General features: G+C 39.4%; 11 protein-coding genes across 11 annotated transcripts; 4 read left to right on the top strand and 7 right to left on the bottom strand.

The window, feature by feature from the left end:
* Positions 1-127: 127 nt before the first annotated feature.
* On the bottom strand, positions 128-2200 carry BATDEDRAFT_10653 (tRNA dihydrouridine synthase DUS3; the record flags this gene model as incomplete). The annotated part of the gene is made up of 2 exons (XM_006677684.1): positions 128-1282; positions 1481-2200. 2 exons carry the CDS (start codon positions 2198-2200, stop codon positions 128-130), a joined length of 1875 nt encoding a protein of 624 aa, XP_006677747.1.
* A 70-nt stretch (positions 2201-2270) lies between these two features.
* BATDEDRAFT_36793 (uncharacterized protein) lies at positions 2271-3294 on the top strand. Its single transcript, XM_006677988.1, has one exon. It carries the CDS (start codon positions 2285-2287, stop codon positions 3224-3226), a length of 942 nt encoding a protein of 313 aa, XP_006678051.1. The 5' UTR covers positions 2271-2284; the 3' UTR covers positions 3227-3294.
* Positions 3295-3322: 28 nt separating this feature from the next.
* Positions 3323-5773, bottom strand: BATDEDRAFT_87372 (uncharacterized protein; the record flags this gene model as incomplete). Its single annotated transcript, XM_006678032.1, has 11 exons — positions 3323-3502; positions 3604-3747; positions 3819-3908; positions 4024-4105; positions 4205-4382; positions 4471-4565; positions 4721-4806; positions 4901-5091; positions 5245-5323; positions 5443-5640; positions 5768-5773. The coding sequence occupies 11 exons, from the start codon at positions 5771-5773 to the stop codon at positions 3323-3325; spliced, it is 1329 nt and encodes a 442-aa protein (XP_006678095.1).
* Positions 5774-6166: 393 nt separating this feature from the next.
* BATDEDRAFT_16201 (uncharacterized protein) lies at positions 6167-8571 on the bottom strand. Its single transcript, XM_006677710.1, has 6 exons — positions 8377-8571; positions 8106-8272; positions 7746-7968; positions 7533-7633; positions 6785-7443; positions 6167-6701 (listed from the first exon to the last, which is right to left on the bottom strand). Exons 1-6 carry the CDS (start codon positions 8560-8562, stop codon positions 6271-6273), a joined length of 1767 nt encoding a protein of 588 aa, XP_006677773.1. The 5' UTR covers positions 8563-8571; the 3' UTR covers positions 6167-6270.
* A 267-nt stretch (positions 8572-8838) lies between these two features.
* On the bottom strand, positions 8839-10512 carry BATDEDRAFT_87811 (uncharacterized protein; the record flags this gene model as incomplete). Its single annotated transcript, XM_006678031.1, has 8 exons — positions 8839-8957; positions 9030-9136; positions 9196-9309; positions 9381-9651; positions 9729-9883; positions 10010-10123; positions 10214-10271; positions 10371-10512. 8 exons carry the CDS (start codon positions 10510-10512, stop codon positions 8839-8841), a joined length of 1080 nt encoding a protein of 359 aa, XP_006678094.1.
* A 353-nt stretch (positions 10513-10865) lies between these two features.
* BATDEDRAFT_23843 (uncharacterized protein) lies at positions 10866-11846 on the top strand (the record flags this gene model as incomplete). Its single annotated transcript, XM_006677792.1, has 1 exon — positions 10866-11846. One exon carries the CDS (start codon positions 10866-10868, stop codon positions 11844-11846), a length of 981 nt encoding a protein of 326 aa, XP_006677855.1.
* Positions 11847-12093: 247 nt separating this feature from the next.
* Positions 12094-14183, bottom strand: BATDEDRAFT_16197 (GPI-anchor transamidase subunit GAB1). The gene is made up of 7 exons (XM_006677709.1): positions 13846-14183; positions 13665-13729; positions 13409-13543; positions 13330-13372; positions 12843-13188; positions 12603-12746; positions 12094-12495 (listed from the first exon to the last, which is right to left on the bottom strand). The coding sequence occupies exons 1-7, from the start codon at positions 14162-14164 to the stop codon at positions 12126-12128; spliced, it is 1422 nt and encodes a 473-aa protein (XP_006677772.1). The 5' UTR covers positions 14165-14183; the 3' UTR covers positions 12094-12125.
* Positions 14184-14329: 146 nt separating this feature from the next.
* Positions 14330-15418, bottom strand: BATDEDRAFT_19151 (uncharacterized protein; the record flags this gene model as incomplete). Its single annotated transcript, XM_006677735.1, has 4 exons — positions 14330-14477; positions 14537-14801; positions 14898-15205; positions 15310-15418. The coding sequence occupies 4 exons, from the start codon at positions 15416-15418 to the stop codon at positions 14362-14364; spliced, it is 798 nt and encodes a 265-aa protein (XP_006677798.1). The 3' UTR covers positions 14330-14361.
* Positions 15419-19524: 4106 nt separating this feature from the next.
* BATDEDRAFT_16194 (uncharacterized protein) lies at positions 19525-21777 on the top strand. Its single transcript, XM_006677708.1, has 7 exons — positions 19525-19644; positions 19886-19981; positions 20074-20220; positions 20333-20353; positions 20414-20495; positions 20556-21256; positions 21350-21777. Exons 1-7 carry the CDS (start codon positions 19563-19565, stop codon positions 21547-21549), a joined length of 1329 nt encoding a protein of 442 aa, XP_006677771.1. The 5' UTR covers positions 19525-19562; the 3' UTR covers positions 21550-21777.
* A 115-nt stretch (positions 21778-21892) lies between these two features.
* BATDEDRAFT_87367 (tRNA(adenine34) deaminase) lies at positions 21893-22801 on the top strand (the record flags this gene model as incomplete). The annotated part of the gene is made up of 4 exons (XM_006678135.1): positions 21893-22057; positions 22143-22378; positions 22480-22580; positions 22658-22801. The coding sequence occupies 4 exons, from the start codon at positions 21893-21895 to the stop codon at positions 22702-22704; spliced, it is 549 nt and encodes a 182-aa protein (XP_006678198.1). The 3' UTR covers positions 22705-22801.
* A 23-nt stretch (positions 22802-22824) lies between these two features.
* On the bottom strand, positions 22825-25107 carry BATDEDRAFT_23838 (rRNA-processing protein LAS1; the record flags this gene model as incomplete). Its single annotated transcript, XM_006677791.1, has 7 exons — positions 22825-23509; positions 23605-23701; positions 23766-24046; positions 24116-24245; positions 24326-24612; positions 24697-24842; positions 24994-25107. 7 exons carry the CDS (start codon positions 25105-25107, stop codon positions 22825-22827), a joined length of 1740 nt encoding a protein of 579 aa, XP_006677854.1.
* Positions 25108-25437: the final 330 nt, after the last annotated feature.

Below are 25437 nucleotides of genomic sequence, written 5' to 3'. Positions count from 1 at the left end.
GTGCAAGCATGAGATGGTTAGCCTTGAGGAGTATAAGAGTTGGATTTGTGTCTAGAGTATAAACAGATTGATTAGTAAGGTTCAGATGTTTATCGTCAGATCTACAGGACATGGTTTGAATTGCAACTTACTTTGGGATAAACTGGAAAGACTCTGGAGCAGGACCCAATAGCATTTCAGTAATCTTGATCCAATCTTTGGAATTGTCGCTTGCCATCAGCGTTTCAAGATCATTTCTCCCAACAAACTGTTCTGGTCGCTCATTGACACGCTGAGGTAGGACTTCAAGGATACCTACAGGCACATATCGGTACAAGAACGATAACCACTCGCACATAAACTTGCGAGTTGTGTTGACACCCATAGTGTCCGATCCCCAACACTCCAAACCAAACTTGGTAAAGTCTTTGAGCATATCCAAACGCTCACCTGAAGAAATATCCCATAGTTTACGTTCTTTGATTTCCTTGAATATCCATGGTTTGGATAGAGCACCACGACCCACCATAATTCCTGCCAATGGCAACTCCGAGTCGGTCGAATGATCTACATGATCCCAGTACTCTTGGGGAGAAAACACATCTCCATTACCGAAAAAGGCAGGTGGTTCAGTAACCCAATCTGGTGTGACGGTCGAAGCATCAGGAGAATGCCATGTCATCTTGGTCATTTTAGCACATTCCATCGTGTAATCCCAATCAGAAAGTTTAGTATACCGCTGTTCTTTACTCCGTCCATGAACCGTAATAGCCGCAACCCCACAATCTCTTGCAAGCGGGATGATTTTATGGCCAATCTTTTTTTTGTTGGATAAACCTATCCGCATCTTGATGGTGATGGGCACAGAAGAAACATGGACAGCTCCAAGTAGCATACCACGCACTTTGTTTTTCCGTTCGAGTAATGCACTGCCATTGCCGCTTTTGGTCATGGTATCAATCGGACAGCCCATGTTGAGATCAATAAAGTCACAATCTACTTTTTGCGACAGTATCTCGACGGTTTGTGTAAACTGTGTTGGATCGTTGGATGCCAACTGAATACCAAACATATCTTCACTAGCATGTCGCCGAGTAAGAGCCCATTCTTGTGGACTTCCACGCAGCAATTGTCGTGCAATGGCCATTTCACTGCAAGTGATGTCAACGCCATATGATTTACATACACGACGAAAGGGAATATTGCCTACAGTAGTCAATGGAGCGAGATACGATTTGCCACGAAAATCAATCTTTTTTTTTTCGTTGGGTCGCAATGGAATTAAAGTTGCTTCTGCTCCCGCCTCAATCCGTTCCAGTTTCTCTTTATGAGTTGTCGAGTTGGTTTGGGTCGCGGGTGTAGATTCGATATTGATTTGATTGTCAGTAACTGGTTCAGTAACTGGTTCAGCAACTGGTTCAGTAACTGGTTCAGCAACTGGTACATCAACTGGTTCAGTAACTGGTTCAGTAACTGGTTCAGCAACGCCATCCTGATCAACACGAGGTTCCTCCTTGCGTTTCTTTAATTCATTAAGTCGCTGCTGCAGCTTAATCTCCTCTGCAGACCACCATTGAATAAACTCTTTTGAGCGAGTGCAATCTATATTTTTTTGCTTAATATCTTGAATTATGCTTTTGGTAGAGCAGTTCTTGATGAACTGGTCTTCATTCAATTTCTTTTCTGCAACCATCTGATTTCCCTCTGCATCAGTATGCGCCTTGGAAAACCGACACTTGATACCAAACTTGCATTCACCCAGTAATGCGAATTGAGGACAAACAGGACCAAGATCCAGCTCTTTTTCAGCAAGATATGCCTGAATGTCATGAGAATACTTGCAGTTGGATCCAAGATTGCATTGTTCGCCTGTAGCAAATTTATTGCAAAGACGAATACTATCATGTTGAACGATTTGCTTACGGTCTTTGGGTTTGTTCTGTCCACGATTTTTGTGCTTTGAAGATCCAGAGGTATGAGCAACACCAGCAGCTTCTGCACCATCATCGTCGTAATTGCTGTTCTGAGTGTCTTTAGAGCTGGATAAAAGTCTGTATTCAGGCTTGACACGCAGCATGCCTTTGTTACGAGTGTCTTCTGAGGAATGTAAGTCGCTGTTGATGGATTCCACAGTTTTGATTGACTTGTTAGACTCTCCTTCAGCAAGAGACTTCAAGTCATCTTGCGATGCCTTGCGCTTGAGTCCTATAGTTTCAGTCATGAATTGAATTGAATTCAAAGTTGGAAAAAAAAGAAATTTTACAAAACCAACAATCGAATTGAATCGATTTCAGCAATTGAATTCATGTCACTAAACAACGCATTCGACTCTACTTCGCATATTCCTCTGCTCGTGCTAGGAAAGGGATTTATTGGTAGTTACGTTGTGGATCTCTGCACTAGCTCAAGTATTCCTGTTGCATCCACAACTACCACTGGTCGTGATGACACCATTCCTTTCAAGTTTGATCCATTAGCTACTCTTCCATCAACGCAAGATGACCGTTCTAGTACCGATCAATACTACAATTTACCAACTGCATTGACAGTGTTGATTACGTTTCCAATGATGGGATCTCATGTACCAACTGTCTTTTCTATGCTTTATGCTCATACTCATCCATTGCATCCATCTCCCAACTTGATTCTACTTGGATCTACAAGTGCATGGAAAACTGATGTTTCCGTATTGGATCAAAAACCAGGGTCTAATGTATGGCTGGATCGACATTCCCCCATAGATATCGAGTCCGATGCAAGACTTCAAGCCGAGCAAACCGTTTTACAGTCTAAAGGGGTCGTTCTCAACCTAGCTGGGTTATGGGGAGATAAGCGACATCCACGCAACTGGGTCAACCTCATCGCACCCACCAAACTTGCCTTGGCTAGCAAAACATCATTACATCTAGTACACGGCATGGATGTTGCTAGAATTGTTCTAGCCTTGATTTCTCGTCCATTCAGTTCTGGAGAACGTTGGATTGTGACAGATCTGAATGTGTATGATTGGTGGCAAGTTGTCTTGGCATGGAGTATTCAAAAACAATCTTGTAATCCAGTGGCAGATGAGAATAACCCTGCTATATGGGTCAAGGAATTGATGGAAGAAAGAGGTGTTCGTGGACTGCCCAGATCTTCCACTGATTTATTGCGTGCCTTGGACTCGAGAGATGTGTGGTCACAATTGGGTTTGGTGGGTCCATGCTATACACTCATGAATGATCCTTGTCCAGTGTTGCCATTCTAGCAGTTGTGCTTTATTTTATTTGCTCATTTTGGCTTCTTTTTTTGATTGAATGAATCGCATCAAATCTGAAAGAAAGCTTAATTTATTTAGTTGGTGTTAGAGTCCATCATCAAACATTTCCTCAACCACTACGCTTGCGCTTGGAACTAATCCTGCCTGTTCCATTGTCATGTCCATGTTGCGATACACTCGTCGAGGAAATGGACACACGATTGAAAACTCGGTCTCAAGATCTAATGGTTTCAGATCGTGCGTTTCAATAAAGTTCCAGAGAATCTGTCAAGTAGATACAGCAATAAACCCATAATGAGCATGGTTTCAAAGAATATAAATGTCACATCAAGTATAGGACATGACAACAGTTTGAATCAAATCACCTGAATGGTATCATCCGCTTTGAATCTGCGAATCACCCGTTCACCACTGGGAAGACGAATACTCAATCGTGTGGTGTTGGGCTCGCCCACATCAGGTTCAACCGGCATATTAGCTGCCAACTCAATTTTCAGTTGTTTCCGTCGCTAATGATATCGGTATATAATGCTTTCAGTTTAATAAAAAATATTCAACTGCATCATGTTCACCATTTTACCTCTAATTTCGTCAACCCTGCTATTCTTTGTTGCTCTTGTTCAAGTAATGCTTTCTTGGCTTGCTCTTCTTCCTCTTTTGCTTTGCGTGCCTATAGACCCAAAATTCAATATCAAATAGGGTAAAAGGTCAACAAAAATACTCAGTCACAAGCCAATCTAAAGTATTACAGAATAGTCGGGTTATAAAAACAACCGTAATGTTACCTTTTCTTGATCAGCCAATAATGAGGCTTGATAGGCATCGTCTTGTTGTTGTCGGATACTTCTCGCTGCAGCATGACTTGCTCTATATTAATATACAATCAGGTTACAACACAGCATTCTGTTGACATTGACAAGACATACCAGTTTGAATCACATCTATTGAATCGTAGCCAAATCTTACCGGTCAGCACGTGCACCGGCAAGTAGTGGATCAAATCGATCAATCAATCGTCGGAGTTTAGATATGATGCGACCTGTAGACATGAGTCCTTCAAATCGATGCGCAACTGCCATGCGCGATCCTTGCAAGGTTATCAATGCCATAAACGGATAAGACGTTGCATTCAATACTGCACTCACTAAAAATAGCAATAATCCATGAATCATGGTTAGTTTCAACATAGAGTGTGCTGTCATCTATCCAACACATTCGGAATCAAACCCCACCTTTAAATGCCTCGGCATCATGAATGTTTCCACCCCAAACAAGCAGATTTTTCTCTGATACAAAACTGATAAAGGTGTCTGAAGAAATTGTTTCGCTAAAGATACCAATCGAATAGGCAGTGTTAAAAGGCAAAGCCATTGTAGTCTCAAAAATGAATCACTCAAGATTACAAGTGTCTGGATAGTATCAATTTCGGCAAACATATTCAGTAGAGAAATACTAGGAGTGCAACGATGCTGCCCCACTTACCGACTAAATTTATCTGTATCATCATGCTCATCAGATTGTAGAATGACCAATGCATAGCGAATCTCACTTTTGGCAGTATTGAGTGCCTGTTTTATAATGCAATGCCCATAAATACCAACGTCAGCATGAACAAAATGTTTAGGAATCAGGTATGCATGGAATAGAAACATAAAGGCTCACCTGGGTGTAAGTTCCAACAAAAAATGGCGGATGTTTGGAACCGTATTGAGATTCAAAATCTTCTTTAAACCGTACAGATGCACACTCGGCTGTAGATCGTTCAGTAGAGGATCTGTTGCGCTGCATTCCAGAGCCACCCACAGTTCTACGACGACCACTTACTCCAAGTCCAAGAAATTGAAAAAGACCCACTGATTTAAAAAATGGCAAGCATTGCCAACAATGGTCCAACACATGGTTAGTACACGATGATTATACTATGCAATCAGTGAATATCCAATGTAAAAAGTAGAAATCATGGCAACAAGCAGTGATTTAAGCGGTAGTACCATCGACAATCTTACGAGTATAAGAGAGTATAGCCCAAAAAAACTTGAATCCCCATTGAAAGGGTGTAGTAAACAATGCAGTCAATGTTGGAGTCTACAAGTAGCACCAATAAAAATCAAAAACAAGGCATCAACAGTTAGTCATGGACAATGAACCGAATCTGCTTGAATATCGCATTCATTATGAAGACATGACAAAGTGATAAACTCAACTGGTCTTTGAACATTATTTCGCAATCGCTGAGGCTCATCTAGTGCAACGGCAACAGAAGATGCTGTTGGAAGCAGAGGTGCATTATTTTGTAAATCAATAAACTGTTGATTCTTATCTTCGAAATTGTCGACTTGATCCATGCCATGATTCAAGACACGAGATGAATGGCCTGCACTGTAGAATTGCTCAACAGCAGCCTGCATGGATAAACAGTCCAATAATAAGTTTGCATTGATCGGGATTTGTAGACTTGATATCAATAGGAAAGCTCTGCAATTTAAACCAACAGGCAAACACAAAGCCAAGCAATAATCATATTATTACCGACATATTCCATCTATTCTCATCTAGAGTGTGTATGGCAGTTTCAAGGTCTTCAACTCCAGTGATTGTCTAAGTAGTAAGTGGATCCGAGATGGTTCAAGTCAATATGCATATCAGACGTTGCGTCCAAGTTAGAATAAAATGTACGCTACGACACAAATAGGAAAGAATGCAACATTGCACTCACTTGGTAGTTGAGAAGAGTTTGCTTTTGCTCATCAGTAAGACTGTCCAATGCGTTCATGACTGATAACAGCAAGTCTTGCATTCGACCATCAAAACAATTGAACCCAATAACACGACCCTCAGGAATTATGCTGGCCGACTTTTGAACTGAAAACTGTTGTATTGGTTCGAATGGATTGCATTCAATCATCACGTTAGAAATTCACTGCAATTCAAGCCAATTATGTTTTGTTCATTTATTCAAAATAAGCTTTTCTTGCTCAGTTTGATTCTTTATCCTCAACAGGAAACTCAAAGGTTACCAAACACACAAATCATCAAGTAGCAGTGTATTTGAACGACTTGAGTGGATCTGCTCTTTGTTTCGAGGCATTAGAGCTGGGTTTCCCTCTACCTTTTTGCATCTTCCGTTTCTTGTTGACACGAAACGGTACAAATCCAGTTGAAGCACCAGATGCCACTCCTACTTTTCCCTTTGGCAGCAAGTAGTTTGGAACATGACGCAAATGATTTTCAGCACGAACTGAATGAGTGGTTCGGTCATGGCGAAGAGCTTGAAAATCTTGCGGATTGTTTTCAAAATGTGTCTTGAGTTTTTCGGAATTCAAAATCTCGGCCTTGATTTCTTTTAGTCGTGCTTCTTTGATGGCATTCTTGGTAATCAATCCTAATACGTCATCTACACGATATCGAAACCCTTCTACTTGGGTCATATCAAAGGCAAAAGGCAAAATCTCACGACCCATAGCTAAATCACCACACATAGTGTGAGTATGGATTCATCGTATTCCAAGAGTCGTAATAGTTTCAAAATACTTGGATTATTCATACCTGCTTGTCGCTTTTCAATACGTGGGAGTAACTCGGCGTCTGTCATTTGCTTGATTTTACTGGATTGCTGTTCGGCTGCTGCACGCTGCTTTTTGCGACTTGAATGCACAACAGTATGCTCTGAGCTATTTGTCACAAAACTAAGAGCATATCCTTTGTTGTGTACACCGCGGGCAGTTCTTCCAACTCGGTGCTGGTATGCTCGAGATGATCGAGGAAGATCAAAGTTGATGACTGCTTGGACATTTACAAAATCAATTCCTCTAGAAACACCGTATTCGTGATTAGATTCCCGCTTGGATTTATTGTTGGTTTTAGATGCCGTTTTGCCTTTGTCATCAACTGTCATGTTTGCTTTTGCTTCCTCTGTCTCAAGGTCCGCACGATCTTCAGCATCAAATAAACCACTGTTTTCATCCGTGGCAATGATAATGTCATAAACACCCTTGTTGAATTCCTGAACAATATGGAATCGGCTTTTGAGGGGCAGTTCGGAATTGAGTGCACAACTTTTTATCCCAAACGATTCTAAAAAAATCTTGAGCTTGTAGCATCGATCAATGGTGTTGACAAATACAATCGCTTTGCCAGATCCAAACGGATGCACATGAAGCTTGAAAATAAAAAAAGTGAGCAAAAACTTTTCTTTTTCTTCACATCTTGAGTTTAGAAATAGTAGTGATTGCATTAAAATAAATTAGTTTACGCAGCATTTTGTTGTATTTGGAAATTTCATACCAATGCTTACTGAATAACGTATTGGGTCAGCATGCTCAGTTCTTCAGCAGACTCCTCTAGTTTTAAAATTACAGGATTCCGCAAAACGAGCTGTCTCAGCTCCTCGACATCCTAAAACCAAAACACACAGGTTTAATTTCAAAAATACGCAAAGTATGAGCGTCTGTATAGAAATGCATTCTCCAATGCAGAATTTAAACTATACACGAGTGTCATGACTTACTGTAGAAAGAGTTGCGCTCATTAGATAGCTTTGTAAAATCCGAGGCAGATGTAACAGCAATTTCTTGACATCTTCATCGTGACCATACGATAGAATCAAATCTGCCTCATCAATAACCATAGACTCGACTGTTTCCTTCAATTCAAGGTTGTTTTCGCGGATATGTGCCATGATTTTTGCTGGCGTGGCTACAATAATATCCGGAGTTTCTGCCAGGATTGATCTAATCATGACCAAATTGTGCATTGTATGCATCAAGTTAGACAATGCATAATGAATAGATTACCAATTTTAGCCTATACTCTAGTGAGAATGTATACAAAGCATTTGCTGGTATAGGCTGTAAACAATCGATAGTACCTTTGACCTGCAACGGATACATCTCCAGTAGAAATATTGACTGATCGAACTTCCTTTGTAGCATACATGGTAAGCTGTTGGATATGGCGATGAACTTGCTCAGCCAACTCGCGAGTAGGCACCAAGATAAGTGCGCGAATGGCTGGTGGGGCAGATGCATTATTGGTCTATAAAACCCCAAACCATTGAATTCAATATACAACAATCCGACAAAAATATTTATGGCATTTGAAGCAGAATTTGATTTTCAACATTTGAAAAAGTAAAATACCTTGAAAGTCAAGATCTTTTGAATAATAGGTATGCAGTATGCTGCAGTCTTTCCAGAACCTGTTCTTGCACGAGCAAGAATATCTTTTCCTTCTAATGCCAATGGGATGGCTTTAGCTTGCACTAGTGTAGGTTGAACAAATCCAAGCTTGGCAACTGCTCGCTGAATGCGTGGGTCAAGGTCCATGCTGGAGAATCCCTCATGTGAAGTATCAATAAGTACTGAACTAATGTTGGTTTCTGATTGCTTTGAGGTTTTTGATTTACTTGGTTTGGTTGCTGCATCGATCCCGTCTTGGTCTTTGGTCAATGACATTGGATTTACTGTTTGAAAAAACGAAAATTTAATTTTCTAGTTTTGAATTACAAAACCCTATTATCACGTGATATGGTTCAACATCACTTTTATCCAATTCTAGCATCAATCTATAACAACATGTCCAATTGAATGGCCCGATTTCTTTTATTCAACATACCACAAAACAATTTGCTTTCCAACCGTTCCCACAATATTTTTTGACGAAGCAAGCCAGCCAACACTTGTTAATCGACTCTTTGATAGAAGCGTGATGGTGTTTGGTACTAGGCATAAAAGTTAGTGTTGATAATTCGACGTACATTGTCAGACATTCAAGGTAAAGCCTGTATACTTACTTTGAGTATACACATTGGAAAACACTTTGATTGCAACACGCTGAGTGTTGGACGCTTCGGGAGAATTCGTGCTGGTCAAGAACATTTTAGGATCGGACAGGCACCACCTAAAAGACATGTGTTGGTTAATGGATAATTCTCTACAAAGACACATACTGTAGCATACTTGAAGCGATGGGCAATCTCGATATGTGCATCGCCACTGTGTTCAGGCAAATGGATTGATTTTTCACCCTTTAAACTCCACACATGCCATTTTTTGCCAATTGCTGCACCAAGTCTAAACATCAAAAGCACATTGATAAATACGCAAGATTTTTCAGTAAAAATAATCAGCAACACATTACGTACATGTTCGGATCCAAAGGATTCCAGTCAACACATCTCAACAATGGCTCTGGAATGGATCTATCTGGATGAAACACTGAAAACATCCAAGTTTGGGATTCAATATTTAGAATACGAATTGCACCGCTTGCTTCTCCCACTAAAACTTGGTTGGCGACTTTTTCATGAGTGCAAACTGATACTCCCCGTGATTTCAATTGCATGACGATTGGGTACGTGTCGCTTTCCTCTGCCGAGAGATCTGCAATCGTCCAGATTCGGCAAGTATTGTCATCTATTCAAACAACCTTGTATTGGTGCTACAATCAACAATAAATATGGCATATAGTGATGATTTATGACAAGATTTACCTCCAACACTTGCAATAAAATGGCCATTGGCTTTATCAAATGCGATTGCATTAATGGTATTTTGATGGCGCATCTGTGGTGCTCGACATACATCTACGGGACTATAGCCACTAGCATAAAGCAAAATAGACCGATCTTCAAATGAAGCTGCAAACCTTTTACGTTTAGAAATGAAAAAGCAATTAGTTTGTTGTGCAAGTTTATAGTTGGAATGCATGGGTAAAACTACGGCTTATGTCCATTCAAGGCTGTGAATAAAATACATGTCACTATAGCCTTACACAATTTTGGTCTCATATCCATCATCCAAGAGCCTAGAAAGAGAGTGTTTTGACCATCCAAGACAAGTGACATTAGATCCAATTGGGAATTTCTGAATCTCAGTAAACACTGGGCTAATGGTTTTACCAATACATTTGTTAATTTTCCAAAATAATTCTACAATTTTGATCCATGCACAAGGATTAAAAATAGTATATACATACTGGTTGGAATGGCTGTTATCAGGGGAAACTCGCAACACTTCGATAGTAGATTCCGTTGCTGTATACAAAATCATCAAGATCAATGCAATGCTCCATACCAGCCAAAACAACACAATGCAGCAGATACTCAATGTCTTGGAGTATTATATTGCTTTACCAAAAAGGATCAAATCATGGGCAGTCTCAAACGGACAGCACTCGATGCAGTTTGTCTGGGCAGATGCATCGTATCTAGATTTAAATTGAAAACTACGACAGTTAGAATGCAAAAAATAGAATCTAAATGCGATTGAAATCATAGTAAAATATAGACAAAGTATATGATTTAACCTGCCTTGATGTGCGGTGTGGTTTGTCATCCATACTAAAGTCTTGATGAATTCAAAGTCAACTTGACTAAATTGTGAAATTGGACAATTATCGAAATGGCTTGAAATTTCACCAGTCACAAATATAATTCTTCTGCAGTCTTTTAATCAGTGAATCTGTAGTTTTATGCCTCGCGAATTGCTGTTTGTCGAGTGGTTGGCAAACCATGTCAAGTCAGGGAATGTGCAACTCTTTTGGGGAGTTTAAAGAACACAATGTTCAGTAGATTCAATGTGAATTATTATTTCAAAGTTGACTGTTTTGGGTTTTAGTATTTCATTTCATGTACGACTGTAATATTCCAATGAACTCGTATGTAACCTTCAATGTAGGAGGAATTTGTCTCTCTATTAGCTACAAAACTCTTGAAGAATATCCTCACAGCAAACTGTATGAGCTTTCCCACAAATCCTCATCGCTTTCTCTCACTATGCTGTCAACAGTTTCGTCAAGTCCACAGCTTCGCAACAAACATGAGATATATTTAGACCACAATCCATTGGCCTTTTTATGTGTACTGGATTATCTCAGATACAAACGAGTGCTAATTCCTCGTAATGTGTCTTTGGATGTCTTCAAGTTACAGCTAGTCGATCTGCGTATTCCTTTCAATGATGCTGACATTCTTTTGGGTAATCAGCAAGGAATGACCTTGAACCAACTGCAACAGTCTAGCAGTGTGACCAGCTCACCTCCTTCAACTTCTTATACTAGTCTTACTAGATTGAGTGGCAATGATGGTGCTGCATCTATTCCAGACCCTCCATCAACTAAAGGCACTTTATTTGGCAGTCGGGATGACCCGCCAACATACTCTTCTATTGATACTGCTTGTTCTTCAACCTTTGGTATCCAATCAACTACCAATCAATCCATGCATCAGCGTATAAGTGCATTTGTGACGGATCGCATTCAGTCAGTCATTACCCACCATGCTGTTCTTGGCCATAAAAGCGTCCGAATCTATATTCTGCCATCGGGAATCGATCGTGAAGCTATTGTCAGCAATACCCACACTGACGATCCCAATGCCATGCCAGAATTCTTGACCCTAAAAACAGATTATTTGAACGAATCATCTGAAATGGATTTCTTACTGTTACCCGATTCATCACGCACGCTTTCTGATTGCATCAAGGGACAAACTAGGGTTGTAAGTGCGGAAACTGAAGCACGGCACATTACTGTACGACGAGAAAATTCCTTTGGATTATTTGAATCCACGTCATTGAATATTCTTGTTTTGGCTATTAAGATCTGCTGACTGTTTTTTGGACTGGTGCGGACCATCAATATACTTGATCATTATTTCTATTCTTTTGTAAATTTACTATACGATACATGCATTGCAAAATGTTCATCACTCGACAAACTGTATACTTTTTTGACCCAAGCTATAAGAATGAAACTGACTGGAATCCACAATGCATTCAAGTTTAGAATCGCAACATCTAGTATGACACTCCAATATGGAAATACAGTCAATGTAATATATAGTGTTGTATTGATATACCTAAACATAAAACCATGTTTATTTCCAGTTTCAAATTTGTGCAATTTCTAGTCGCATTCGTCTCCATCCTGGATTCATTTTTTCCCATTCTCGTCTCAGCATTGCAAATGAGAAATCCACAAGGTACATCACCTGTGCTAGTGCAAAGACTAGCGTGATGGCATAGAAAAAGTTGGCATTGCCTGCACCAGAGTAGATCCACAGATTGAAAAACAGTGGGCCTAGGACTGACGCATAAAGAAGAGCATTGACAGCAAAAAATGTGTTTCGCGCGTATTTGAAGACTTCTGGATAAAGCGCAGAGAGTGAGATGAAAAGTGACGAATCGGCTATAGATGGATATGATTTAAACAGAGCTGAAAATCCTGCAAGCATGAAAGCTACGAATAAAGGATGTTTCCTGAGCATCCATCAAGGTGTAGAGTATTTAAAAGCAGATCCAAATTATGTTAGAATACACTAATGATACATGTAAATCACATTTACCCCTACAAAGTCCAACAATACCTCAGTCGCAAAGTCACTGGCATTATGAAAATAATGGCCGTAATATGAAACACGGCAAGGAAAAACGTCCGAAATTGATCAAATACTTCGATAAAAAAGTACCAAAACAATCCAAGATTGGGTGTCAGATCTGTGACAAACACGCTGTTGACCAAAAATGGGTTGTAGATATGTTAGTATGTGTTTGCTCAAAAAAGAGTGGGTAGACTAAATCTCAAACAATAGACATGCTCAACATACATTGTGCCATAAGTAGATTCTAAAAATTTCCAATCATTAAGCATCAAAAATGAAGCATACAACAGCACTCCTAACGATATGAAAAACAAAACCAACCCGCGAAAAGCTACACGAGACACCGATGTTTTAATACTTGTTGCCAAGAGCAGCATACATAATGGGAAAAATACCGCAGGATACACTGATAAGTATGCACCAGTGGCTAATAAAAACACAGTCAATCCCAGCTTGCCACGTATTGCAAAATGAATCGCGGCGACAACCACCAATGTGCTAAACAGCTGTGTTGACTGCGCAATGCAAGTTATAATTGCATACGGGTTGAGCATATACAATGAGCCAACATCTTCCGGGAAAATGAGCACATCGACAGGTTTGGTAGGATCATCAGGCCAGATTGTGTGGAATTGCTCATTTGGATCATGCCAGGGAGTATCTTGCTTACAAGCATCTAATTCCATTTGCTCGGCCTTGTCATCGACTTGACCAACACCTCTTCCTATTTGATCAGCGCTTGGATTCAGTATAGGCTCAGTATCATCTACTTTGACCACCTTGGGCCAGACTTCAGCAAGTTGAAGTGTTTTCTTGTGTTCTGCGATGCGAACAAAAAGTCGAGCAATAACAAAATCCACCAAAATGAATATAAACGGAGTAACCAAAGTTGGTATATATTGAAACAACACAATCAGAATTGGAGCCTGGTAAAGAATATCAACATTAGCTGACTGTCGCTTCACATTAAACCCATTGACATCGTGTATATAAATCTGATTGCAGTCTAACTGAATGCCATGAAAAGCATTACATTACGGATCTTACCTGGTGACAGACACCGCCATCATAAGGAGGAATACCATGAGTATACAGATAAATGCATTCGTTTACTAGAATTCAGGATTTACAATAGGATCATGGCATGCATATCCCAATACAAATCAATCCAAATGTATTGAAAAAGATTAGTACTTGGACGCTGTATCCGCACAGTCTATTATCTTACATCGTTTAAAACTCGTTACAGGAGTTGATACTTCTACTCGGCCAGCAATAGCCAGTCCCCATGCTGGACGCAACAAAACAATCAAGATCCGCAGTACAACACCAACCCATACAGGAATATGCGTATTGACTCGACCAAAATCTTCATCTGTGTTGCCTGGCACTTGCTGCTGTACTGAATTGGACTCGGAAGCAAGATGGCTTAATCTGTCCTGTGGAGTGTCAATGCTAGGGTTGAGTGTATTGGATAGCAATGGTTGTGTAGTTGAAGTTGTTTGAGAGTCCCATGGCCCTTTTATAGTTTTATTCATCGAAGCCATAACAGCTCGAATCTTCAAGACTTTAGATACACTTTAATGGGTAAAATCAAGATCGATTATTTGAATTCGCTCATGTTGGTTTACACAAGTCCAATCACTTGTACAAACACATTTGAATCTGGCATTCAGGAAATAGTCTGACAATCCAATTCAGTTGTATCAAATCATACATTTATTCGCCATGCATAACACTTTTATTACGATAACTCGAATCCTGCATCTGAATCAATCGCATAGATTAGTTTTTGTCGCAATATATCTTTTGATTCATATCTTGGTAACTTGAGGAGATTCACACATGTTGAGGCAGTAGCTAAATCAATTCTCAAATTAGTAAAATGAATTGATTGATATAGATGCGTATAGACTTACGCAATCGTGCTTGGTCCGTGCTGGAGTCTCGGATAGAAAACAGTGGATAAAGTTCGCAGAATCCAAGAATCGGTGGACGAGAACAACTTGTAACATATTTGACAAGCTTTCGGCGTTGATCCTCGTCAAAGTCTTGCAGTACTTCCCAAAACATAACAATGGTAGGATGCTTGTCATCATACACTCCGCTGTATACTGTGTTTTGTCTTAAATCGTCAAGATCGATCGGAACGGCACTTCCACCAAGCAACACCTGTAGTTCTTGCTAAATAGTGTAATATTCAACGTGATTCAAACAAAACGGTTAAAAACTGTCCACCATTCACATGTATGCTATAGTTGGCAGCTAAACAGGTATCACCTCGTCAAATAGTTTTAACCAGCTCGGATGAATTAAATCACTCAAACCATGGAAAAATGCCTGGCACTGTTTGGCTATCTTGGTATTCAACCGATAGTTGGCAACAAGATAAATATACCGAATTCGATTTTCCTTGGTCACAGAAATGTTGGCACCGTTGGGAATCAGTTCCACAATTTTAGGAACACCAAACTCGTTTTCAGAAACAGTAAAATTGAGTGCCAGATCCTTTTCAACATCGCCTGTATACTTTTTCAAAAATAGCAAGCCATTGTAAAACTCCGTATCAAGGCTGGGCAAATCATCCACTGTATTATAAAGCAAACCACATGTACAGGGTTGAGTTTTAAATCAAGTATACAAGTTACGCACTGCACGCATCACTTGGACTGTCAAATATTGAACAACTTACAGTAGCTTCGCTTTCCAAGCCATTTGGCAAGGAAAAATGTAGCAAATGCAGAATCTAGCAAAACACCGTCATAAAGAGCTTTACCGATAATCCGACCAAGAAACTCCATCAATTGAAGTTGAGAATCTATAGAAATATTGCAAGACTGTGTGTGTTGGCTACTGACACTCCAAATCAACACAAGCCAAATAAAAGATATAGCAACTTCAATCATATACCTTGAGTAGCATAGAGTGACGAAGATGGAAACAACAGCTGGTCTTTGGTGGTTTCAAAAAGTCCATAGTTGGAATTAAATGCTTGTTTAAGGCAGGCTGTCAAAAACTCTTTAAACACACCACCGCCATCAATGCCAGCTTCTACGAGTCCGTGTTCATCTATAAAAGTAATAGATACACGACCTTTAAGGCCTGAGCCAAGAGAATTCAAATGATCAAATCCATCCTCAAAAACAGAGCTTCGGCGGATTGTGATTCGCGATAATGGACGATATTGATCTTCAACATATCTAAAACAAAATATGTCCAAATTAATCATTGTTCAAATTGCAATGCAGCAGTATTCCGTCATATCCCAGACTGCACCCAAGCGCAGTTTATAAACTCTTACCTTTTTCTATCAGTTTTAATCCACTTGCGAAGAATCTGAACACGCAGCTGAAAAGGTATAACAAAAGGAATATTGGATAGAATGGAATGGCACGCAGTTGCACGCATGAATCGCTGAGATGGTCCAATCGAAGTCACTGGTGTAGCGACGTTGGAATCAAAAATCAAATCCACAAATTCGTCCCCAATAGTCAGATCTTCCATTAGCCAATGGTTTGGAGGACAAAATAGTTTTCGAGCACTATCCAAATGCATAAAACACGTTCTGATTAGCAACACGGTGATTTCTCACAATCTAATACCATGCCAATGTATCCTACTCTCTGTCATGAAGTTGTCGCATAAGACGTGTAAAAAGACTGCGTAAGTAGTCCAAAGGCATCAAACAGCCCAACATTCCAGTGTTATCTGAAGATTGCATCCAGCAAAGCTTAATTGACATGTTCTAGAATCACCAGTGTTAAAAATCAAACTTTACCGAACAATAATAGTTACAGCATATACCTTTTATGAATCAAATCAAAAATACCTTTACTGATGTGCATAGTTCAATCAATTCTGGCTGGGACAGTGGAAACGAAGAATTAAAAAGCTCATCATCACCAAGAGCCAACAGTTCTTGACTCATCAGTTCTGAAAACACAGCAAACGAGTTTAAAACATCTACATGTTCGGGAACAGTCGCTAAAATGCAAATTAGTCTTGATGGATTTGAAAATGTGCACTGCTTGACTTTTACAAAATATAAAACTTACACAAAAACAATTGACTGTTTGGCGTACAAATATCAATCCACACTTTGTTCTGATGAATCATGCTCCAAATGCGTGCCAGCAATTGCAGTTCAGGATGAAATTGCAAACTTTTTAAAATATCACTACGTGTACTAGAGCAAAGAACCAGAACAATGGCAAGATAGGAAAGCGATGCAAAAAAATGTGACGGAGATTGACAAATTTTTAAAATATTAATTATTCGGTTCGTGTTACTAAGAAACGATGTTAACTGGCCCATAAGGTAGCTGGGTGAATTTTCTGAAACAGTTACAGCCTCGTATGCATCTGCATCAGCCTTTGATTTGCGTTCTAAACAATAGTGATTAAAAATGTATATTTATTCAAAACCAGATTTGAAGATTAGCAATACCAATACCTAATTGACAAACTTACCTTTTGCGTCAAATTGGCGAAAAAGATTGATATCTAATGCAGAAAGAAGTTTCCGGGCACATACAACATACAGCATCTGTCATTCAATTATAAATAGTCGTAAGTATAGGTAAAGACTCGTATGTTTAAACCCCAAGACTATTTAAATCCACATACTATGGTATCAGCTGAAATCCCAGACAGCGGCGAATCCAACACAAACAACTTTTCGGAAAGCTGCAGGTAATTATCAGCAAGTGCTGTTGAATCGGATAGAGTTTCAAAGTTTAGTTGAACTTTGGATGATTCAAACAATGTTGTATCACTTTTGTCGGGGTTTCTTGTGGACGCATTTAAAAGTATAGTCGTGATGAATTCAAATGGAATAGCTGTTTTGAGTTGACTCGATGCATCGTCTGGAATTTTTTGAAATACTAACGGTATAGTAAGAATATGAACGGCAAACACCTCAAGAACATATTTATACAGCATTGGCGTCTCTTTAAATGAATCAACCGCAGCAATCATCATCGCGGACACGATTTCAATAGAGTTTGCATCCTGGGTTGACATGATGGGAATAGTCATTAGAAAGGGTCTGCTGCATACATTGAGAGATGCTTTAAATAAAAGTAAAAATGGCAGTCTTGCGTGACTATACCTTTTCAAGAATGATTAGGCGCGCTTGCTTGAATAGACCCTGCTGTATGATCGAGAATCGCAACTCGTCTAAATAGGCATGTGAAGGCAGATCAGGACGAATTGACTGTGTCAACATTGTATTCGATGCAGAGTGCAGCGAGTCATCCTCAATAGTCACGTCAGACTGTAGAGTAAGGATCCGAGATTGCTTATCGAAATAAATGATTTGCAATAATCGTGCAGCCAATACAGTCAACGTCGCATCCAATGGTGCGTTTCTATAGAGTTGATCGACTTGTTAGTCACATTGAATACTAAAATCACAAACGACTAAAAACTGCAATGTGCTTACCTTTGACTTGAAAGTGTTTCCAAGATTCGATCTACCAATTTAGCCAAAAGAAATCTCCAGCGCTTTCCTTGGTCTGAATATTGCTGAAACGGAACCATCACGTTAGGGAGTTGCGATGCTAAACACATCACACACATCACAGTTAGCATCAAATCCGTCCAATCGAGACTGTTTCTCCCAAACATGAATTTGATATCAACTCACCATTTTTAGATGGTGAGACAAGCCAGGCTATCAAGGTATTCAATCGATCAACATCACGGCTCAGATTCCAAAAGAATAGCAACTGAGATGACCTAGTCATGATTTGATTGGCAGTGTGTTCATCCTTGCTAGCAACTGTAGGATTCTGATGTGGATTACTGGCATTTGACACCCAGGCAGCATCAAACAGTGCACGTTGTGCATTGCATTCTAAACGAAAGGCTCGACGACTCTGGTAGAAAGCCTGTTTACACAAGTTCAAGCAGAGAGATAGATGAGAACAAGTCAAACCATACACTCAATATGACACAAATAGTGGTGAAACCCACTTGTATCTGAACAGCAGCATTCATCCGTCTTCTCTCCATATCCCGTTGCTGTCGTTCCAGTTGAGTGGCCTTTAAAAGAGCATCTCTGTCCTGTCTGCTCCCAGCACTCCTATTACCACCTAGATTAATATTCTTTTTACCACCATATTCTCCATTGAATAAACTAAACATGTGTGCGTATTAGCCAAGAGCAATTGGTTGAATCTGGTAAAGCCTGGATTCTGATTTAATCCATCAACACTTGTGGATAAATAGTTTCATATAACTTGAAGATTTATTAAACTGGAATGCTTATAACAACCAAGTCAATCTGTCATGTCCAAATAGTGATTAGGCTGCTCAAATAGAATTATTCTTGGAATCAGTCTGGAATAATGAAACCTTACTATACTACTGAGATACGCATCATTGATTACTGGACAACTACATGCGTTGGCTATAATTAAAGTATGAAACTGTCTGTCATCAGTTTCTCGATGCAACTGACAATTTCACTATAATTACAGCTGTACTCACATAAAATGCGACTTTATCTTGCAACGATTGCTTCAGAATAGATACTCGCTAAACATTTGTTACGCTTTTCTATTCAATAACTACAACATCCATCATGTAATATAAACTATGATTGTGAATTGAAATCATCTTTTTTGGTATAATTATTGTACATTTCTTGGATTCATCCATTGCATTCCAGGTGTTGATTCGACTGTTTTCAAACTCTTGTATTCTAAAACACTCGAATACGTTTGCAATCCAACTCAAGATGGCATGTTTTGAGAATGAAAATGCTGTTTCTATTCTGACTACAAGAAACCTCGCAAAGAACCCACACAATAATATTGTCTGTAAATGTGGATTATCACGAGATTGGCTGCTTATTATACACTTTTAGCATCCTTATTTTGTTCCATTTTACGTGAATACAAAACTGTAAATCAACTTCCTTATTCTTTGATACTATTTTAAAATGTCTTTTAGGGTAGCAGAAGCCAACCAGTACCTAGTGGTAACTGGTGCAAATATTGTCGATGTCAAGGTTGCCAAGAAGGGTATGTTGAGCACTTTAACCTTATTCACTGTTTAGATGGGCTTTCAACTGGATGAGCATTCGGTTTTGTTGGAATTTAGGGCTATCGCTGCTTCATTTCATTAATGCATCCATGCTATTAGTCGTGCTGACCATACATTACTAGACTCCCTTATTTTACATTGGTCAATTCTATTCTGCTAAAACCATACTTCAATAACTAATATATATATACCATACTATGCGCCTGAATCAATAATTAGCATTTGTATGGCCTGGCCAGATTTGTCGTAAATTCACCATCACACCCATCAATTATACTCTTTCTCTGCATGCCATGACTGCTGAAAAGCTCGAGTGTAGGTTTTCGCTTTTCTTGGATCATTGATTCATCCATCCATTCAGTACGCTACTTTGAATAACAGAGTCTTGCATGTCTTGATAACTACAGTCGAGCTTCCTGCTGTGTTTACCATTGGTCCACTTGATGAACCCGATGCCCTCATGAAATATGCTCGTATCTTAACGGGTGTAAAAAACGACGATCACATTCAAGAGCTTGTTCGGGGTGTTGTCGAGGGAGAAACCCGTGTTATTGGTACAGTCATGTTGATTGATTTAGGCCGATGATACGTGTAAAACATTGTTCATTTTTCTCTAACCATTTCCATGTGCTCGATTACTATGGTGGTACAACATCATATGCACAGCTGCTTCAATGACCATGGAAGGTAATCTCACTTTATTTCCACGCTATCAAACTGTTGCTAGTAATTAACACCGTATAATAGAAATTTTCAAGGAGCGTAAATTTTTCAAGGAGCATGTTATGGAAGGTGTTCAGTCCGAACTTGACCAGTTTGGTATGAAAATGTAAGTCTTTTGCATTAATAATTATTTAAGCTAGATTTTGAACGGGTTTATATTGTTTAGTTTCAATGCAAATGTAAAACAACTTTCTGATACTACTGGATCCGAGTATTTCAAATACCTTCGTCTCAAGTCTCATGAAGGCGCCATCAATCAAGCCAAGGTTGATGTAGCCGAGGCTCGCATGAAAGGAAATGTTGGAGAGGCTGATCGTGAGGGAAAACAGCGAAAAGAAGCATCTAGGATCGAAGCTGACGCTGTTGTTTACGAAAACACTCGTAAAATTGAAATTGCAAAGGCTGAAGCTTCACTCAAAACTGAGCAGACTCGCTTTGAGAACGAAGTGTCTATTGCTAAAATTGAAGCCGTCAAGCATCAGGCAATGCGTAATGCTGAGCTTGAACGTGAAGTTGAAAGTCGTCGCGCTCTTGTGATGCAGGAAACTGCTCGTGCTGAGAAACTATCCAAAGCAAAGGTCGAGGCCGAAACGATTGCAGCTCTTGCAGATGCTGCTTTTTACAAAGCCAAGGTTGAGGCTGATGCCTTTTTGTACGGTGAACAAAAGTCTGCTGAAGCCGTTCGTGTAAAATATGCTGCTCAAGCTGCTGGTATTGCTCAACTCAATGCTGCCTTTGGTGGTGATGTCAGCGCCACTATGCAGTACCTCATGTTGGAGCGTGGTACCTATGAATCGCTTGCCAAAGCCAATGCTGAGGCAGTTCGCGGTCTTGCTCCTAAAATGACCATCTGGACAACTGGGTCTGGTACGTTATGTGATTGGATGATACCCAACTAGTTGCTAGACTTTACAATTAAATACTGACTGATATTTTTGTGATTCTATTGAATCATCACAGATGCTGATGGCAATGATCCTGGAAAGCCCATTCGTGATATATTCCAAACTCTTCCTCCTCTGTTGTCTACAATCAACGATCAAACTGGTATTGCACCACCCTCTTGGCTTGCCAAGTTGACTGGATCTGCTACTTCCAGCAAGACACACGAAAGTCGTATCCACCCCGTTTCTGATGACGCTCCCGCCAGTAGTCAGTAGCTTCAACAATGACCTGTAATCCATCCTCATTTTTAAACCCATACTGTAGCTTATCTTTTACTCGTGCTGGATCATCAACTTCGATCCAAAAAACACTCGAGTATATAACCAGGACAGACAGCTTGCATCTCAAGCCCTTCTACACTCTCATCCGTTGATCTACAATTGTATCTTGATAGATCTTTTTTTCTGAATCTCATAAAAACTAATAAAGACAAAAATACCGACATGTTTTACTACAATTAGAAATGTATATAGATTGAATTTACAAGTTTTTGAATGCTTGAATTTAATTTTAGGATTGAAAAAGGATTTTCAATCATTTGACAAGATTTGATTTTCAATGCAAGACTTGTTCAACCAAGATGATAAAAAGTACATGACCATGGCATTGCAACTAGCGAGCGATGCATATGACGTAGGTGAAGTCCCAGTCGGATGTGTGTTTGTACATGCATCAAAAGGCATCATTGGTCAAGGTCGAAACCGCACAAACGAATCCCTAAACGTATCACCACATTGCACATCCAACCCAATCTGTATACCCAACATGTAAACTAAGACTTCTAAAACTTGAATTGAATGTAATCCAGGGAGTACGTCATGCAGAATTCGAAGCCATTGATCAGATCATGTCAATGCGTCCATTGGAAACCGATCTAGACACATATGTCAAAACCACATTTCCACAAACTGATGTGTATGTGACAGTTGAACCATGCATCATGTGTGCATCAGCTCTACGACACTTGCAAATCCGACGAGTAGTTTTCGGTTGTGGAAATGACAAGTTTGGTGGTTGTGGATCCGTGTTCCATATTCATGACGAGTTGAGTTCAAATGATGGGAGTTTGTGCATTTATGTGTTGGTGTGATGGTGCGTAGAATAGTCGATTGGATCGATTAACATATTTTGTTTTTCCAATGCAGTGGAGTGGGTGCTGGATTCAATTATCCGGCTGTTGGCGGTCTGTTTAAAAATGAGGCAATCATGGCTTTACGACGATTCTACGTCAGAGAAAACAATCACGGTAAGAATGAAACGTATTGGTTTAGATTTTAATAGCTGACGACTCATTTTGGAATCACTGTTGATGCCATTTCACAGCTCCTGTACCAAGGAAAAAGACCAATCGAGTGTTGAAAGAAACTTGATCCGATTCCATATAATCTCCAACAATGTGCTGATGCATTTCAGCGTTTAATCTTTTATAAAATCATAAGCAATATAATGACGTTTTTGATGCACATAGTTTGAACTTTATTTTATCGGAATTAGAGAAGAACAATAGTAGTGGGATCAGTAAGAATGAAATTACGCGCAGTATCGTGAGAAAAGGAGTTTAAAGGCTCCTCGTCCACTTCCATATTATGCTGATCCAACAGTGTTGGTACTGGAGCACTCACAGTGACTGATTCGGAGTCGATCCCAATTTTACGAGTCTGCTGCTCATTCATATCTTTTGCACATTGTGCTGCAATCGGAATCTGAACAATACCGTTGGTGATTAGAAACTCGACATTATCGTACTCGGATCCAAGAGCTAGCACTGGCAACACATTACCAGGCAACATTCCCAATGGACACGCTTTCCATGAGGTTTTATCCACCATAGCCCATCCAGCTTGATCATTCTCTTTGTCCATGACAACAGGATTCGAATCAACAACCATTTTTAACGATTTAAATTCCCAGCTTGAATCTAGTTTTTCAATACGCTGCTTAAGATGCGTCAAATCTGCATCAAGTCGTTGCTCTTTTGTCTCCCATGTGGCAGAATCTTCTATACTAGAGCTTGAATTTCCAACCTGTTTGGTAGTTTGACTAGACGGTGCATCAGCAGTGATTGAGATGGACTGCTCCAAATCGAATTTGGATGCTAGGAACGATGCAACAAAAACAATCTTTTTTTCGATATTTGAATCAATTGCCATGATTGCATGCAATACTTCTAGCGTGCTGTAAACAAGTAGAAAAACACCAATAGCGTAATGTCAGCTTAAGTAGTCAAGACATACACATTCAGAATGATTCAAAAAAAATTGGCAACTTACAATTGTGTTGGCAACTTGAAGCAAACCTCGGATATCTTCACAAGATCCATAGAAGCAGTTGAGCCATATTTTGCAACAATAAATTTAGCCCATGCAACTATAAAAGATTCATCAGATGAGTAAAAAATTAAATGTCATAATAGTGTATGTATACAGCCTACCTAATGTGATCAAGTAGCTTTTACTTTTGCAAGCAGAAGATAAAAAGGCCTGTGAATTATATTCAGTTTCAGATTGATTTTGATTCTGCGTGATCTGATTGTGTTCCATTGGCTCTGATAAAACGTGCTGTACTCCTATAATATTCAAGATGGTGCATAATAGCTCCTGACAGAATCCCGGCCATGTGTATTCGCATGTATCAATGAGTTTAAGCCACAGCGATTCCAATGGTTTGGGCAAATTTCCGATCGTACCATCAACTTCAATTACAGCTCGCTTTCTAAATCAAATTCACAATGTCAATTTAAGCTGATAAAAAATAGGCTTGAAAATATATCAAACCGCATACTTTTTGGCCAATGGAACAAGGTACCCAGGCTGGATGAGAAGGGGGAGTAGTACATCGGGGTAGGTATCGACTGTGAGAAGATGCACCAGTTTTTGTAAAGACAGTGTCGTATCAGCAGTAGTATGTTTGCCTATTTGAGTTCAACAAAGCATAAGTTGCCATTCCAAGCATATCACAACATTATGGAATGCTAAACATCAGATAAATTACCTTTAGCAGATGCCTTGCAGCTTTCCTTGTATTTAATCAAGATGTTACCCAAATCTTGTGTAATATCAGCAATAAAATTTTGCTGAACGATCCAGTAATTATCATGTAGCCATTGCAATGCCTGAATGCACCCATTCCGTAGCAGCAACAAAGATGGGAGCTTGTCATGTGTAGCAGAATGTCTTAGATCAACAAACCAACCTGGAAGACCAATAGATTCGGCAACCGTCGATACAGCTTCAGGAAACGCTCCTTTTTGAGCATGGTCTACCAATCCATTTACAAATCTATGTCCAATTCAATCAAAAACAGTGATGAGCACATCAAATTAGATTCACAAGGAGTTGGTATCAATTCAAATGCTTAAAAACCTGACAAATATCATAGAATATTGCAATCGCAATTCTGATTCAGAAACCATCGAGAATAGTCCAGTATCTCTCAAGCTAACTTCGACCAAACTACTGGTACTGAGTACTGCATGCGGTACTTTGCCTCGACTGATCCATGCCTTGACCTGAAATTAAGAATAGACACACTGTCAGTAAAAGTAATAATCAGTCATTCAAATCAATTACAATACATTGGAACTAAACAGATATTTTGGTCATGTATCGTTTCAACAGTCATTCATGTGGATTCTTAATCAAATAAAGCGATACTCATACACGGTTGACGCCTTGAATACGCAATTCATTTTTATCCGAGTATAATAATGAAAACACCAAACTCCATTCTTCTTGAATGGCCCATGGCACTATTCTGGGTATTCTTGGTGCCATGACTGTTTTCAAGTTTTTCATTTCATTTTTTATTAAATACTCGATACAAATCACGTGGAATCATAGTCAAACAAGGCCTCGACTTGATTGAAAATTCCATCTGCCATCAGCTACAAGTACATCTGACCAACCTTTTATCTAAAACTAAAAGATTATATGCTAATGTTTGAATCATTTCATCAATTGTTGATTTTCCAAAAACAATATGGTTTATTGGAGTAGTAAAGCGTAAAAACTACCATAAAACGCAATGAATTAAAGACTAACAATGAAAAACAGGCAGTTGCATGATGTGGAATAGCGTTCAAATAAAATGGATTTGATAAAATA

Source organism: Batrachochytrium dendrobatidis (assembly GCF_000203795.2).
Source record: "Batrachochytrium dendrobatidis JAM81 unplaced genomic scaffold BATDEscaffold_4, whole genome shotgun sequence".
Lineage (NCBI taxonomy): Eukaryota > Fungi > Chytridiomycota > Chytridiomycetes > Rhizophydiales > Batrachochytrium > Batrachochytrium dendrobatidis.
The sequence above is the reverse complement of the archived record's forward strand: the minus strand, read 5'-3'. Positions and strand labels throughout refer to the sequence as shown.